General features: G+C 37.7%; 1 protein-coding gene across 1 annotated transcript; it reads left to right on the top strand.

Annotated features, from left to right (window-relative positions):
* The first annotated feature begins 7,306 nt into the window (after positions 1 to 7,306).
* ddx19b (DEAD-box helicase 19b) lies at positions 7,307 to 15,348 on the top strand. The gene is made up of 12 exons (XM_055026011.1): positions 7,307 to 7,506; positions 7,843 to 7,882; positions 9,222 to 9,311; positions 9,418 to 9,553; positions 9,762 to 9,854; positions 9,982 to 10,084; positions 10,173 to 10,287; positions 10,385 to 10,562; positions 11,468 to 11,705; positions 11,936 to 12,098; positions 12,193 to 12,384; positions 12,560 to 15,348. The coding sequence occupies exons 1-12, from the start codon at positions 7,450 to 7,452 to the stop codon at positions 12,619 to 12,621; spliced, it is 1,467 nt and encodes a 488-aa protein (XP_054881986.1). The 5' UTR covers positions 7,307 to 7,449; the 3' UTR covers positions 12,622 to 15,348.
* The last annotated feature ends 459 nt before the right edge of the window (positions 15,349 to 15,807 follow it).

Genomic DNA, 15,807 nt, shown 5'->3' with positions numbered 1-15,807 from the left:
GCAGATCATTTTTGTTCTTTTCATCAATAACATTATTATTTCTACATACATTATCAAATATATGCTATTCATAGCATATATATAGTATATATACATTTATAGTAAAATTGTGTGTTTTGATGTTATAATGACATAGAAATTATTACAAAATGAATAAATAAATAAAAATCAGTTCCACTGAGGGGGTCCCTTAGTGGCCTTGGGGGTCCTAAGCGGCTGCTTATTTTGCTTATGCCTTGGGCCGGCCCAGGTGCAAAATGTGAAACACTTTCTTTTCTCTGACAGTTTTTTTTTTTTTTTTGACAGAAATACTACCTTGCAAGAAGATTATTGTAAACACAGTGCTGTGGAGTCAGGGATTGGAATACATATTGTCATCAGTGGTCAAGCCTCGCACGTGTTCCTCCATGTCACCATCTCTGTAGAGGAGCTGATGTACTTTTCCAGCCCCCGCCACTGGAAACAAAGCTCAATTTCTCACCTCTGGGGCTGAATCCTGAGCACATCTTCAAAGACAGAGTCATAAATGAAAACATGAGAGGCATTTTTACCATCAGCCAGCATTACACGGCTCACTGGTGCAGACTGCACGCGTGCAGCGTGCCGGCCCTCGACCACGTGGGACTAAACATAGTATATATGTCTGCAGGTCTGTGAGCATGAATGAGCCCAACTCAAAGGGTATTTTGTATCAACTCTGCACTGAGCCCTACTACATAATTGATATGCAATTTGACTGCCTGCCATCAATAAATTATTAAGGAATTGAAAATTGTTGCGCTGAGGCCTGACAGCCCTGAGGCTCTTTTGGCCCAACTGGGTGAGTGAACATGGCTGCCTGATTGTCAGTGACTGCTAATGTCTGAGCAAATGAGTAGTCTGCACAATTTTGTTGAAGATTTTCAGGAGAAATCAAGGGTGCTCAGCACTGTGCTATAAGCTATGCGGGAATCAAGCTGATATTCGTGGGGTTAATAGCTGGAAGTCCCAGCCGTGAAAGAAGGAAAGATGAAATTCAGTGCTCATCATTGCCGGGAAAATACTGCAAGCAAAACTGATTGTTAGAAACAAAGAGAATATGCCTGTTCTTCTGTCTTAACCACATCGGCTGGTAAGCAGTTGTTTCATCCATCTATTTTCGGAGACTGTTTCCAGCCACCAATGGCCAGGAGCGCTTACCGTGACAGGTTGCTTGATTGTCATTGAGGCAAATAGGAAAAATGCAGCCACTCATGCATGCTGCATGCACACTAAGATGCATAATACTGGACTCGGAGAGGAAGACACAGAGGTCCAGGCAAACTCCACACAACACGAAAAGCTCACTGGCCAGATTTGAATCACTGGACTTTGTCCAGACTTAGTGCATATAATTTAGTGCATAGCTCCACAATAGTCTAACATTTAATATTTGACTGTGTACAATTAAAATCAGCAAGTTGATGCAAATGTACTAAAATAATATATTTTTAAAATAAATTTTAAAAATTCATTTTTATTTTTTATTTTTTGCAAAATCCCTGATGTTAAGAGAATTGTATTTAAGCCACACTACAAAACTGTCAGTTTGCATCTAATCCTAATTAGCCTTCTAATTGATTTTCAAAGGAGACGAGTGATTTTAAAAGCTTTTTTATGAAACCAAAATAGGCCGTACATTAGCCCCTCAGGAACTGAGCGCCATATATGGACTGGGAGCATACAATAATATGCAATGTCTGATATTATTGTATGCAGGACAGGGATTATTTTCTTGATTTAAAAAACTTCTACCGAGACCTCAAAGGACGACTTGAGCCTCCATAGTTACCTGAAACAGGATGAGACTCATCATATGAATAAAATTCTTAAGCATTGGCTTCAAGGGAAACAACAGGCTGATAGACAGAGCGATGTCTTCTGTGTGTTTATCAAGCATTTTATTCTAATTATTAAGTCAATAAAAGACAATTTTATGTGTATGCTTGAAATCATAATCAGTTAAACTGGAATTCCTCTCCAGATTTACCAAATCCTTTATAAAATGATGTATTTTTCAAATACGACTGAGAGATAAAGCCCTAATATTTGCAACTTGTTTACTTCACTTTTTATACAGTAAATAAAGCAAGGAAACAATGAGGGTCAAGCCAAAACCAACTCTGTGATTTTAAAGGCTTGAAAGGCAGTGTGGCCCCAAATCAAATTTGTTTTTTGGCCCCAAAGTCCACAACAGACTGGATCTGCACTGTCTTATGCAGTAAATTCTTATAATTGTATTTTGAACCACTATGTTATTGGATTAGATCCAAAACAAAATTTTGTGCTTTTTAGTTTGTTTTTATAAAAAAAAAAAGAAGCGCAAAATTGTAATACCAGCCATTTGGGGGCGCCTAAATAAAGTGGTGTGGTTTGTGTCAAATATGTATGGAAATCAATCAAATGGAAAAACAAGTTTATGAACAAATTCGTCACCTGTTATCACCACAGTTTGTTTTGGCTTCTCTGCCCCTGGGCTTGGGGGAAAATCTCATCTGACTCAACCTGGTTTAGACCCATGAAGTTGAACCCGTTCAAACTCAAATGGTTTGGAATCTGTTCCAAAATCTGGTAGAAGACCCTTGTCCACCATAATGTTTATTAGCTCTAGCTAATACCATCACAAGATAGCATCTTGTGATGCTATGAAACATGTACAAAGAAACCAGAGTAAGCAGGATTTTTGCTGCTGGCTGTGGAAATTTTTTGCCTCCACTTGTCAGTGTACATTTGCTCGGGAAAATGTTCTGCTGTTGTTCAGAGCAAGAAGCACAAAAAAAATAGAAAAAAAAACAGCATGCAGGAAAACTAAAATGTGCTCATTTTACGTTAAAAGGTCTTGTAATAAATATTTCTAAAGCACAACTTACAAGCTGTAAATAAAACTTGAATTTGTGGTTGATTTGATGATACTTGACCTGATGAAACAGTTTCTGCTAAAACACCCAAGTTTATAAAGTACAGAGGTTCAGACATAAGCAAGTTGTTGCACCCGCATTGAAATTCCTCAGTGATGTCCACTGTGCACCAGCAGCCTCTAAGCTAAGCCTCAGGAATACAAACCAGCTGTGCGCCCCCTAACTCTTCCCATCTATTGCACTTCTTCTGGCCCTAGCTCACTTTCTCTCAGTATCCTCTCGCTTGTTGACTGAAAACAAGTGCTGCATCACCATTTTAGATTCTGGCGTGGGTGTGCAGGTTTTTTTAAATTTATTTATTTATTTTTTTATTTGTTTTCTTTTTCCCTCTCCCTCTCTGATAAAGATGCATGAAGAGAGCAGTAGTAAGAAGTGAAGAATCAGGGGTATGAATCTTAATGACTTCTACCAGAAGAAAATGGGATGAAGAGGTCTGGAGAGAATCCACCCTTAATCTCGCTTTCTCCCCGATCGCTTGTCTGCCTTTCACCCACGGACCCGTTCTTACAGCTTGTTCGTGTTTGCAGGATTTGTCTCTCTTTGATTCAGATTAATTAACTACCAATGGACAGCTATGTATCTAAAAGCTATCTTGGTAAAAAAAAAAAAAGAAAAAAAATGACATGAGCACACAAAATAAATCCATGGGCAATGTAGTTTTACACGTGGCATCATTTTTGTGCGATAGTATCGATCGTTGTGGACGAGATAAATGATACTGATACTTCAGAGGTATCAGTGTTTTAGAAATGTGTTCACATAGCTTCATAAACTGGAACGACAGTCCCTTACTAAAGCCAAGATGCCCATACTAACTGCAGAGGAGCTGCAGAGATTGACAGTGATGCATAAAATGTTTCTGGCTTTCATTCAAAATGCTACATAGGACACAAAGCTAACACTGCACACCATCTATATACACCATCCACATGATACGACAATAAAATCGTGGGACAACTTCTCTTCAGCAGAAACAAGGAAACTTGTCTAACACGATGAGATAATATAGCTAAACCCATTAGGGGCAACAAAAGATTTCAAACTGAAGCAAACCTTTGTCCTTCCACAGGATTATGACCTGTATAGCTCCTACACCAGAGGAGTTTGGCTTACAGCATATCAAGATGCTAAAGTGGCCCTGTTAAAGTCAGAACCTAAATTTCAATGGGAATTTCTGTCAAGACTTTAATCTTTAAAGTGGTTACCCATCCAGTATGATTGAGTTTGAGTTTGTTTGCAAAGGAGAATGGGAAAATGTTTCAGTCTCTTGATGTGTGAACGACTTGCAGCTGTATTTCAATTCAGCTCCAAAACATTTCACTAATCCCAGTTTGAGATGAAATAATTATGGCTAAAGGGGCTCTACTACATGCTCACTTGGGGGCAAGAGGATCGACTTTTCAGTTTTTTATTTGTAAAAAAATAAAAATAAATCAAAACTATCAGTCAAACACGCTGCGGTTTATAGATGAAATGTGAAAATCATCCAACTGTTCGAGAGTTGTGAATATTTTGTGAGGCACTGTATAGTTCATCCATGTTGATGTGTGTATATTTTCAGAAATATTAGAAGTGCTTTCTTATGCAGTAAACCCTTCACAAATCTGAACCAAGATATTCACTGTACTAAAGACTGTAATCACATTCATCTCATTAAACTACAAAATAATAAAATAAAATAAACCAATACCACTGACATCAACGGTCACAGGGAGAGCTACTAAATAAACCGCTCTACAATTTTTACTGAAACATTTGTGGCTCAGAGAGTAGCAGCAATGCATCTATCTATATAAGCTGCCTGATAAATAACATGCCCCATAATGTTGTGCCATCCAGATCTTGAAGGAGGCTCTCCGAATGAATTAGTGCCGTAATAACCTATCAGGATGTATTTGTTGGATGCCTTCCCTCAGCAACAGTTCAGAACCCACAGATATATTCAATTTATTTCCAAAAACTTGAAGGGCCGTTAATATTGGATTTATATGCCCAGTCTATTTAAATGCAAATGTTGCGAACACTTGCTGAATTTGTAAAACTCCTCCGGTAAGCTGCAAAAGATGAGGCGTTACCGGGGCCCACGGCAAACTGCAGGTTTGCCCATTTATAAGTCCTAGTCGGTGTATGAACGACTGTATGAATGACTGAGGACAGTTTTTATTTTTAAAGCCTTTTGTTGATATTCACCACGTGTCATTGTTGAAAAACAACACAAAGAACGGCACAATGTCATCTTTTAAATTCAAGACATAATGCTGAAAAAAAAAATCTAGACTGAACATGAGGATATAATAGAAGCATCTTTACTGTAAACATATATAAAAATTGAAAAGAGTTAAGTTGACCTTTTATTATCCATTTTTGTGCTGTTTATTCTCTCAAATTGTTCACTCAATGTCTGCTTTGATACCCTCTCTGTCACATTCGGTGCTTGAAATAAGTCCTTATCTGGCAAACAAAGTCCGTCCCTCCTTGTCTTCCCAATTCTCCGGAGACCTCAGACCTTCCTTTTACTCTTTCAGTTGCTATGGATACCTCTGGCAAGGATGCTGATTGGAGGCAGTTGTAAACTCTTCTCTTTGAAATCTTTGACAAATTTGTCTACTAGCAGATGTCTCAACAACCACCAGTGTACAGCACACGTAGTGGAAGGAAGGGAGATAGAAGAACAAAGATGAATGTAATTCCCTTTAACGCAACCCAAACCCAGTGTCATCCTCCATCTATCTGTCTCAGCAGGGTGGATGAAATGTGTGAAATCAATTCTGCATTAACTTAAAGAGCAGCAAGCCACTGCAGTCATGCTCCTGAGGTGACCGGGACTGATCCTACATGCCTGTGGTTAGTACCTCAGCTTACACTGACACACCAAACTATTATTATTTTGCATCTCAGCCTGATTATGTAACAAACAGAATGTCTGTGCGAACAAAGTTGGCTTTCTTCTTGTCAGATGGAATAATTGTCTTGTGCTTTGCAAGTGAATAAAATTACATAGAGAGCTGTAAAAATGCATTTGGGCCTTTTTTTTTTAATCATTAATATTTCTGATAAAAATCATTTGAAAACAATTGTGTCAATTTGCTGTGCGATTGGTGATTTTACAGTAACCCCTCATGCTGACAGTGGAGAGGAGAAACTCCACTATGACATGAAGAAATCTCCCACAGAAGTTGATTCAGTGTAAGAGGCCTTCCTCAGTCTGACTGGGGGATTTAGAACGATAGAGCTGATGCATAAAAAAAGATACCAAAGAACTAATGTAGGATTACTTATGTTTTAGAGAAATGTAAAAACTTAATAACAACAGAGGAAGAGCATTTAGTTGATGGTAGGATTATCTCAGCAAATTTAATTTCTGCATTAACTTAACAAAAGAGATTAATACAGAAGAATACATAAGAAGTGTCCAACAGAGCTAAAAGCAAAAAAAAATTAAATTCACCTTTTATGTATCCGATTGTGCTTGATGTATTATTAAAGCTCACTATAAATTCTATTTTGTGGTTGTGTATCATGAAAAAATGTACATACCAAATATGCTCTGTGCAGCTATTATGTGACACTTTTTTGTGAATTATGATTAGATCTCTCTCTCTCTTTCTCTCTCTCTCTATATGTGTGTGTGTTTGTGTGTGTGTGTGTGTGTGTGTCATTTCATCATTGCTGAAGGAGTTATACAAGTTGTCTAGTTGTTAATAATAAACCTACCCACTGTATGATAGGTGTCAATTATCATACCATAGTAATAAAAATAAGAACACATCCTGTTTTTTTATTATTATTATTATTATTATTATTATTATTATTATTATTATTATTATTATTATTATTATTATTATTATTATTATTATTATTATTATTATTATTATCGGTGCAACTGTGTTTTTACCAGTACGTTTTGACACACAGCAGATCAGATTGCATACTATGCAAGGACTTTGACTCCCTCTGCAGGCTAAGCGACTGAATAGTGCATCACTATTTTAATCATCTGGTTTTACAAAAATATTAAAAAGAAAATGACACTTTGTGGTGTATTTGAGCTAATTTATTTTGAGGCTTATTTTTTGTTATTAGTAATAAACTGATGGCTCAGTTTATGAGTGCCCATTTTGGGTTGTGTGAAAGTGTAAATATTTGAATACTACTGCTGCTGCTACTACTTCTACCAAAAAATCAATAAATAAAATAAATAATAGTAATAATAACAATAATAATAATAATAATAATAATTGTTGTTGTTATCATTGTGATAGCATAATTTTGCATATTATTTATAAAAAGATTTGAAATAATTTTTCAATTTTATTTATTTTCAAAATAGGAACTATTGTTGCTAATGCCTTTAAATCAGCCGGAAACGTTAAGTCGTTACACACTCCTCCAGAATCGGGATTGGCACGCCATTGTAACAAGTAGTTACTTTACATCAGCGAGTGGTCATTCAGAGCCAGACTTCAATCTCATCTATCCAGACTGTAACAGTGGTACATCAACCTGTCCCGTAATGGCTTCAGAGTCTTGGGCGCAGGCCGTGGATGAGCAGGAAGCCGCGGCAGAATCGGTAAAACTTACGCAACGTGAGCTAACCTGTTGTTAGCCTGTTTAAAATTATGCTTTTGCCTTTTGTGGGAAGTATCTGTATGAAAAATAGGTGTCAGTGGTTGGTTCCTAACGTGCATAATTGTCCAGTGATAGTGCTGCCAAATAGGTAGCCGATCTTTGCGGCAGTTTTTCCTTTTTAAGTTCTGTGACTCATAAAACTAAACTACCGGCTAAGTTAGCCCCATGGTAGCTTTAGCACGTAGCGGGCTAGCATGGAAATGATTCAAGCACACAGTTGTTAACTAGTACTGACTACGGCTCTGATTGAACACTTTTATCATCCTCTTTCCCACAGATTAGTAGTCTTCAGATAAAAGAGAAACCAGAAGAAAATGGTAAGTGTAACTACATTACATATAAAATAGAAATAACAAAGCGAAGCGTAATTTTGTTGACAATATAATTCTTATGTCATATAATTTTTGTACAGTTCTCCAGTGTTTGTGTCGTGGTAAAATACAAAGTCGGAAGTCAAATGGGAAATGTCCCGTTTCTGACTTGTACAATGATGTTTAACAAGAAATGATCTAAAGAACTATAACTTTGCCTGAACAATATATTGATAGTGTAATTTAAGTCAGGGATGTCAAACTCCTATTGTTGAGGGCTGATGCTGAAATTCTTCTTCAGTTTCTAAATATGTAGTTTAAATATTTTGCAGGACATCTTTAAGGAGTGCAGTAGATGCATATTTTATTACCCCTTATGATTTTGTAGTTTATCTGATTAATTTAGAAATTACCATTATTTACATAATTAAATGTATTAAATGTGCAAAGAAAGTCTTCAAGGTTGACTGCACAAAGTCTTCACTTTCACACAGATTCACAGACAGAGATTTAATCAGTCAATGTTTCTGGGAGCATTTATACAGTAATAACATGTAAATGTATGTCTTCATAGTTTAAGCAATCATTAAAAAACTTTAGTTTTCTTCATCTTTCCTGCCTGTGGGCGCTGTGTTATTTCTTCAGCTACTCTTTGTCCATCATGCTCATCTGGTTCAATTTTCAATCTAAATCTTAGAGAAAACCTTAATGCCTTGCTTGTTGTTGCCTTAATTGAAGGGTTTCCATATTTATGCCTGTCACAATAACAAATGTTTCTGGACTATTGTTGTCTTGGAAATCATAGCCATAACAATGATATTGTTATTTTAAGACCATTTTCTACTGACATGTTGAAAATGGCATAATAATATAAGTTCTCCCTCTCAAAGAATGATAGCTAATTTTTAATTTATTATGTGATTAATTGATTTGACAGGCTTATTATCCATATCTTAATCTGGCTTTTTTTTTTTTAAACCCATTAACTCAAATGAACATGAACTGAACGCCACTGACACACACACGTACCACAGCCACAGGGTTTGTAGGAACGGACTGGAACTTTTGTTTAAAAAAAAATTAGAAAACAAACAAAACAAAAAAAAGACAAATTAATTAAAAATGGCCAAGTGTAATTTTTGATATGGATGGATCCTTTACTTATACTGATTCCCTGTTAATTTACAGTTTTGTATCTCTTCAATTAGTGCTCAGTTGTACACAACTATTTAATCATTTGGATAGAGTGATTAACTCTATCCATTTAATCATTTTATAACGTGCCATCTTCATTTTATAGCACGTGTTTAAAAGCAAAAATCAACTTGAAAAGTCTACTTTTTAGGTACCGTTTCAAATGCCACAAACTCCAGTAGTGGGGCTGCAAAGTCAGAAGCTGAAGGTGACGCCAAACCTGCAGATGATGACGACAAGGGTGAGGAGCTTGATATGTGACTATGTCCAAAATATGACTGATTGCTCCCATTCAAGTTGCTCAGTGTGTTGTGCTTTAAGGTTGCTTTGCCTTGTATGTCTTTCAGAGGACAAAGCAGCACAATCGCTGTTGAACAAGCTGATACGGAATAATCTCGTAAATACGACAAATCAAGTGGAAGTTCTCCAGAAGGATCCAAACTCCCCACTATACTCTGTGAAGTCCTTTGAAGAGCTACGACTGTAAGTGTCTCCTCTGTGTTCTTACATTCAAAATGAATAATAATTTTTTTTGTCCCTTCTGTCTGTCTTTCCTTCATTGATTCATTCCTTTTGTCCTTTCTGTCTTCATCACTCTCAAATGTCCTTCCTTCATTGTGGGTGTTTTGGACAGTACTAAAAGAAATCACTAAAACAGTTGGCTTTGTTTTTTTTTTTTATTTCTTCACAGCAAACCACAGCTTCTTCAGGGTGTGTATGCCATGGGGTTCAATCGACCATCTAAAATCCAAGAGACCGCCTTACCCATGATGCTGGCAGAGCCGTGAGTTCTACTTGATGTTTTCTATACTTCGTAAAAACTGTTTTTTTGAGACAAGTTGAAAGAGGGCTGCTTTCTTTTTCTGAAATATGTCTTGCTACTTGGAATCAAATTTAGTTTTTTCCTGAAGTCCACAGAACCTGATTGCTCAGTCTCAGTCAGGGACAGGAAAAACGGCCGCCTTTGTCCTGGCAATGCTCAGCCACGTCGACCCCAACAACAAATATCCCCAGGTTAGCACAACATCTGCATGCTTACGTAAAAGTGCAACGTTCTTCTCAACACTTGAGCTGCAACGTTTCTTTGGTTCTTCTCCATTAGTGCTTGTGTGTGTCACCAACATACGAACTGGCACTTCAGACCGGCAAAGTTATCGAACAGATGGGCAAATATTATCCTGAAGTCAAATTAGTCTACGCCATTAGAGGGAACAAGTGTGAGTCTCTCTACAGCACTTTGCTGCCAAAAAGAAAGCAAGTCATTTCTTTTGCTCTGCCTTAATCATGAACAGTGTTGTCTTGGGTCTTTTCCAGTGGAACGAGGCAGTAAACTGCAGGAACAGATAGTTATTGGGACACCTGGTACAATGCTGGACTGGTGCAATAAATTTCGGTTTATAGATCCCAAGAAGATCAGAGTGTTTGTGTTGGACGAAGCCGACGTCATGATCGCCACGCAGGGACACCAGGACCAGAGTATCCGAATCCAGAGGTAAACTGAAAGACGTGTAACTCAATATTTGATCGAATTTAATTTCAAATTAGCCATATGTTAAAAAAAATAAATGAATCTTGAATGTTAACTGAATTGTCATTTTTTTTACTTTAGTTAAATGTTAGGAACCATATCAATATAGAAATAATTATAGGAAAAATCCAACTATAATTTCCTGAGGGAGTCTTCCCAAGGGATCAATAAAGTCAAGTCTAAGTCTAAGTCCATAATGCAATCATATTGACCTATACAGATTTGACATCAAAATGACTGAAATTCAGAAATCCGTTTTAAGAAGCTAACAATTTAATGTAGAAATTTGAGTCTGAATTTGGGAATTTATAATGAACAGTGATTAGAAAACTCTTTATTTTACTACTTTGCAATGGCCAATCTGTTTTGAATTAACACAACCTGCTGAGTTAAAAGATCTACAACAACAAAGTTAGAATTTGAAAAAATTTCCTCGGACGCAGGCTAAACCTTTACCAGAAAAACGCTTTCATTTCTGACTCGTGTAGAAATGATAGACAGATAGACAGACAGACAGACAGACAGACAGACAGACAGACAGCATTTATTGTCATTGAACAGGATTCAACAAAATTTCTATTTCAACTCCCGTGCAAAAAGTCAAATATATACAATAAATAAAATAAACACACAATAATAATAACAATACACACAATAATAATAATAATAATATATACAACTAAATTTAACTAAAGGCACTCAACCACACCAAGGAAGAAGCAAAGGAAAGAAAGTCTTGTGTTCACAACTAAAGATATTAATGTGTGTCTCATACAAGTTCAAAAAGCAACAGATTTATTGTTTGAAAAGCTTCCTCTTAGCACAGTGGATGGATGGTTTGCAACTCTGTCTACGTGCTCCCTCAATAGGATGCTGCCGAAGAACTGCCAGATGTTGCTGTTCTCAGCCACGTTTGAAGAGAGCGTTTGGAGCTTCGCGCAGCGCATCGTGCCCGAACCCAACATCATCAAGCTGAAGAGAGAGGAGGAAACTCTGGACACCATCAAGCAGTACTTTGTGCTCTGCAATAGCAGAGAGGAGAAGTTCCAAGCTCTCTGTAACATCTATGGAGCCATTACCATCGCTCAGGCCATGATCTTCTGCCATGTGAGCTCATTTTTTCACACTTCCTGCATTAAAAACATTGTGCATATTTCTTTTCCACTAAATGATTAAATCTTTGTTTAAGAGAGCATTGGTTATAATTATGCTCTGAGAAAATTGGATGGTCATTTTTCCCTCAGTGCACAGAACCTGAAACTTGTTGCGTTATTCTCTCTGCCGAGTGGCGGCAGCAACCTTATTGTTGTTTTTATTTGTTCCTCTGTCCAATCCAGACGAGGAAAACTGCAGGTTGGCTTGCTGGGGAGCTGTCCAGAGAAGGCCACCAGGTGGCGCTGCTCAGTGGAGAAATGCAAGTAGAGCAGAGGGCTGCTGTCATAGACCGCTTCCGAGATGGAAAGGAGAAAGTCCTGGTAACCACAAATGTCTGCGCTCGAGGTAAGGACTCAGACTTACTGTTATAAACCTGCAACTTAAAGTCTGATTATGCATCGTAGTCAGATTTGATTTTCTTTTTATTGTTTTTATGCAGGCATTGATGTGGAGCAGGTTTCTGTGGTGATCAATTTCGACTTGCCAGTCGACAAAGATGGTAATCCTGACAACGAGACATACCTGCACAGGATTGGGCGTACCGGCCGATTTGGGAAGAGGGGACTGGCCATCAACATGGTGGACAGCAAGATGAGCATGAACATCCTTAACAGGATCCAGGATCATTTCAGTAAGTTTAAGAAGCTTCTCACACACACACACACACACACACACACACACACACACACACACACACACACACACACACACACACACACACACACACACACACACACACACACACACACACACCCCTCAGATCGGGTGTCTGAACTGCTGTAATCTCTGCTTTCTTCCTCCTACAGATAAGAAAATTGAAAGACTAGATACAGATGATCTGGATGAAATTGAGAAAATTGCCAACTAAGCGGAGAAAGTGTCCCCAGCCCCTCCTTACTGTCCAAGGACTCTACGCTTCTATGATGTTTTAAGCTTTTATTTTTTATTTTAGCTATCAGAGAAAAGAGCAGAACCACACCAACAGATCATTTGTTTACATGTGAACATGTCTCCTTTCAGACAAGTTTTTTTTTTTTTGTAAATCTCTGGAACATACCCCATTTCACTCTTTGTACACTTTTTTTCTAAAAAACAAAAATAAAGTCTGTAACTTCAGTGCTGTGTATGGATCTTAATGCTCTAAACATTATCAAGCTATTTATTTGAAAACTTGTGAAATTTAGGAACTTTTTAGCAATTTATAGGAATATTCACAAGTTCCAAATTAAACAAAAAAATAAGCATTTAAAGGTGCCACAAATGTTTAAATGTAAAAGCAGATGGTCAGTACAAAGGGTGAAGTTGGGTATGCTGCTCCAAGCGGTAGATTGTTCAAATCATTTTATGAGATGGTGAGGGTTAGGATCTAAGGGTCTATGCAAACTTATCAGCCTGATAGATATTATCAAATGCTATTGATATGTATTCTCATAACACAAATGAATCCTGAAATAACCTCTAGCATCAGGGTGTGTAGTCGGACGCCAAATTCGGCTGCGTAGAATGATACTAACTCATAGGCATAAAGGTGTCTCTTTGCTTAGCCACTAGTCATTCATCAGCCATCAACACACCATCTGTGTCACTTTTTGAAAGCCAGAATGGCCACTGAACAGTCCAGGCAGCCATTCATCACAAGTCATGTTCTGTTTCTTCATCGGACTCATAAAATTTCATTTTAAATCCAAAACATGACCTGCAGGGTACGGTGTGAGTGTTTTGTTTTTTTTTTCTTTCATGTCGTCGCTATGCCATCCAACTATTTCTAATCAGGGTCTCCAGTTCAGACCTCGGCGCAGTTCCCATTCTTCACCCAGACTGTGCCGTCAAAAGGATTGTGAGTTACAAAATAAATACGCAATGCCTTCCTCAAGTGCATTATATATTCGCATAGGATTTTGATATCGCTATTTTAAGACATTGGGCTTAATGTTCTGGCTAACACTTGAAATTTTGATATACATACTGAATAATGGGGAGCCTTTAATTATGGGTGTGTGAACTACATTATCTTTTTGAAACCAAATGCTGAATTGAACTTATGCTAATAATCAGACTCATGGTTGCGTGCATAGAAAACATGTACTTGTGTACATACTTAAGAAAATGTATAAGAATAAAAAATGGGTGAAGTATTTAGGTTTGTCACTTCTAAGAAGTGCAATAAGACATTCCCGACGAGGTTTAATTTTCATAGCATACAGTGAGTCTACAGGACCTTGCAAAAATATTCACGCCCCTGTCAACGTCTTCATTAAAACTGCAGACTTTAATGTAACTTATTTGAGTGGTATGTGATGGGCTGTAACTGTGAAAAGGAAAGAATGAGGTGTGCCTAGAATATGTTTTAGTTCATCCTGTCCTGATTCAACACTTTGCAGAAACCCTCTCACTGCAGACGCCAGTCTTTTTAAGGTTAATGTTTGAAAACTTAATCGATATTTTATCCCCTGCTTAGTCAGATTTGGTGGAAAGTCTGACCATTAGTTTTCTAGCTTTGGCACACATTTTTCAGCCTCTCATACATTTTCTTGCTTTTAATTCCTTCTATTATGACCAGCTTTCAGCGAAGAACGGTGTCCCCACTGCATGATGCCACACATTTTACAGGGGGATTGGTTCAGGGTGTTGTGCAGACATCTGACCAGAGCTCCTGTGTGGCTTGAGGTGAACTTGAAACAGGATTTCTTTTTGCCACTCTTCCACGTTTTTGAGAGTGACTTAGACACAAACTCACTATTCAACAGTCAGGCGATGTCTGCAGTCAACACACGGGGTCGAATACATATGTACACTACACTTTACAGTTTCTTTCTTTGAGAGGTTTTCAGGAACCAGGTACCATGAATCCTCGTCTTTCCACCTTTCAAATTTACTCTAGTTTCTGTCTATCGCCCAAAAGAATGCATTGGTGTTTGTGGTTGCAATGAGACATGGGATGTGAATCACTTTGCAAGGCACTGTAAATCAGTGTACATTTGTATCAGTTTGGGGAATGTTGAGAACAAACCAAAAAAAAAAAAAAGTGTGATGTTAACACTGGAGCCTCAGAGCCAGTTGCCAGTCAGTGTGAATCTGCAACAAGCCTCAATCAGTGGTACAGAGAAGGTAACTGGTGGTAGTCTGGTTTTAATGGACTGTTAATGGACCTCAAAACTAGCTGAACAGATGCAAATTAGGAGAAGCTAGGAGACAATGAGCATGAGAATACTCAACACTTTGTAGGTGGAAAAAAAAAAAGAAAGTGATGAATGCAGTTTTATTAGGACAACCGGATGTATACATTGAGTGTGTGTGTGTGCACTTTGTTGACCCGTAGTGTAATGCTTCTGTGTGAGAGCCATGGACACAGCAGCTTTTGCTAAAGAACACCCCCTAACCCACCCCCCGGACCTTCCCACTTATGGTACACCATGGTTTGATGTTATGAACCCAGTTCATAAATGTGTACATTAGCTAAACAGGCATTCAGCAAGTTGTGTCCGTAGTAGCCAATGATAGGTTCAAGGTGTGTGGTGTGGTATAAGCGGAGCTGTGTTCATGGACACAGTTATGTATTCTTACATGTTGAATTAAATGGACATATAGAGGTTCACCTTGTTCTCCATTGCTTATTTATGTCAGATTGGAAACCCTGGTTCTGGTTCTCAGTGGTACCTTAAGTACAACAATATTCAGAGACATTTTAAATACCATCGATGTTGAACTTTAAAAAAAAAAAAAAACTTGGTCAAAGAACGTCACCGTATAATTGATGAGTTAATCTTGAAAAACAATGTTTTCCTCAAAATGAAATCAGACTAAATGTTTCCCATTTCAGATAAATTAGACTTATCAAAATGATTCCCACAGGGATGACAATGCTTTAAGACCATTTGAAGATGCCCAGACTGTGTAATTACCTTGAAAGCTTCTCATGGGTGAATTCGCCCATGAGTTGAAAGAAACACCTTAATCATGCCATTTGACATTATAGAAGAGTGATAAAAAATGTCTTGAAGTGTCACAATCATATGTTCAAACAATTTTATGTAAGTACGATTGGCACGGCAAT

This window comes from Poeciliopsis prolifica, unplaced genomic scaffold (genome assembly GCF_027474105.1).
Source record: "Poeciliopsis prolifica strain line A6 unplaced genomic scaffold, Auburn_PproV2 SCAFFOLD003, whole genome shotgun sequence".
Lineage (NCBI taxonomy): Eukaryota > Metazoa > Chordata > Actinopteri > Cyprinodontiformes > Poeciliidae > Poeciliopsis > Poeciliopsis prolifica.
Note: the sequence above shows the minus strand (reverse complement) of the source record. Positions and strands in the feature narration are given on the sequence as shown.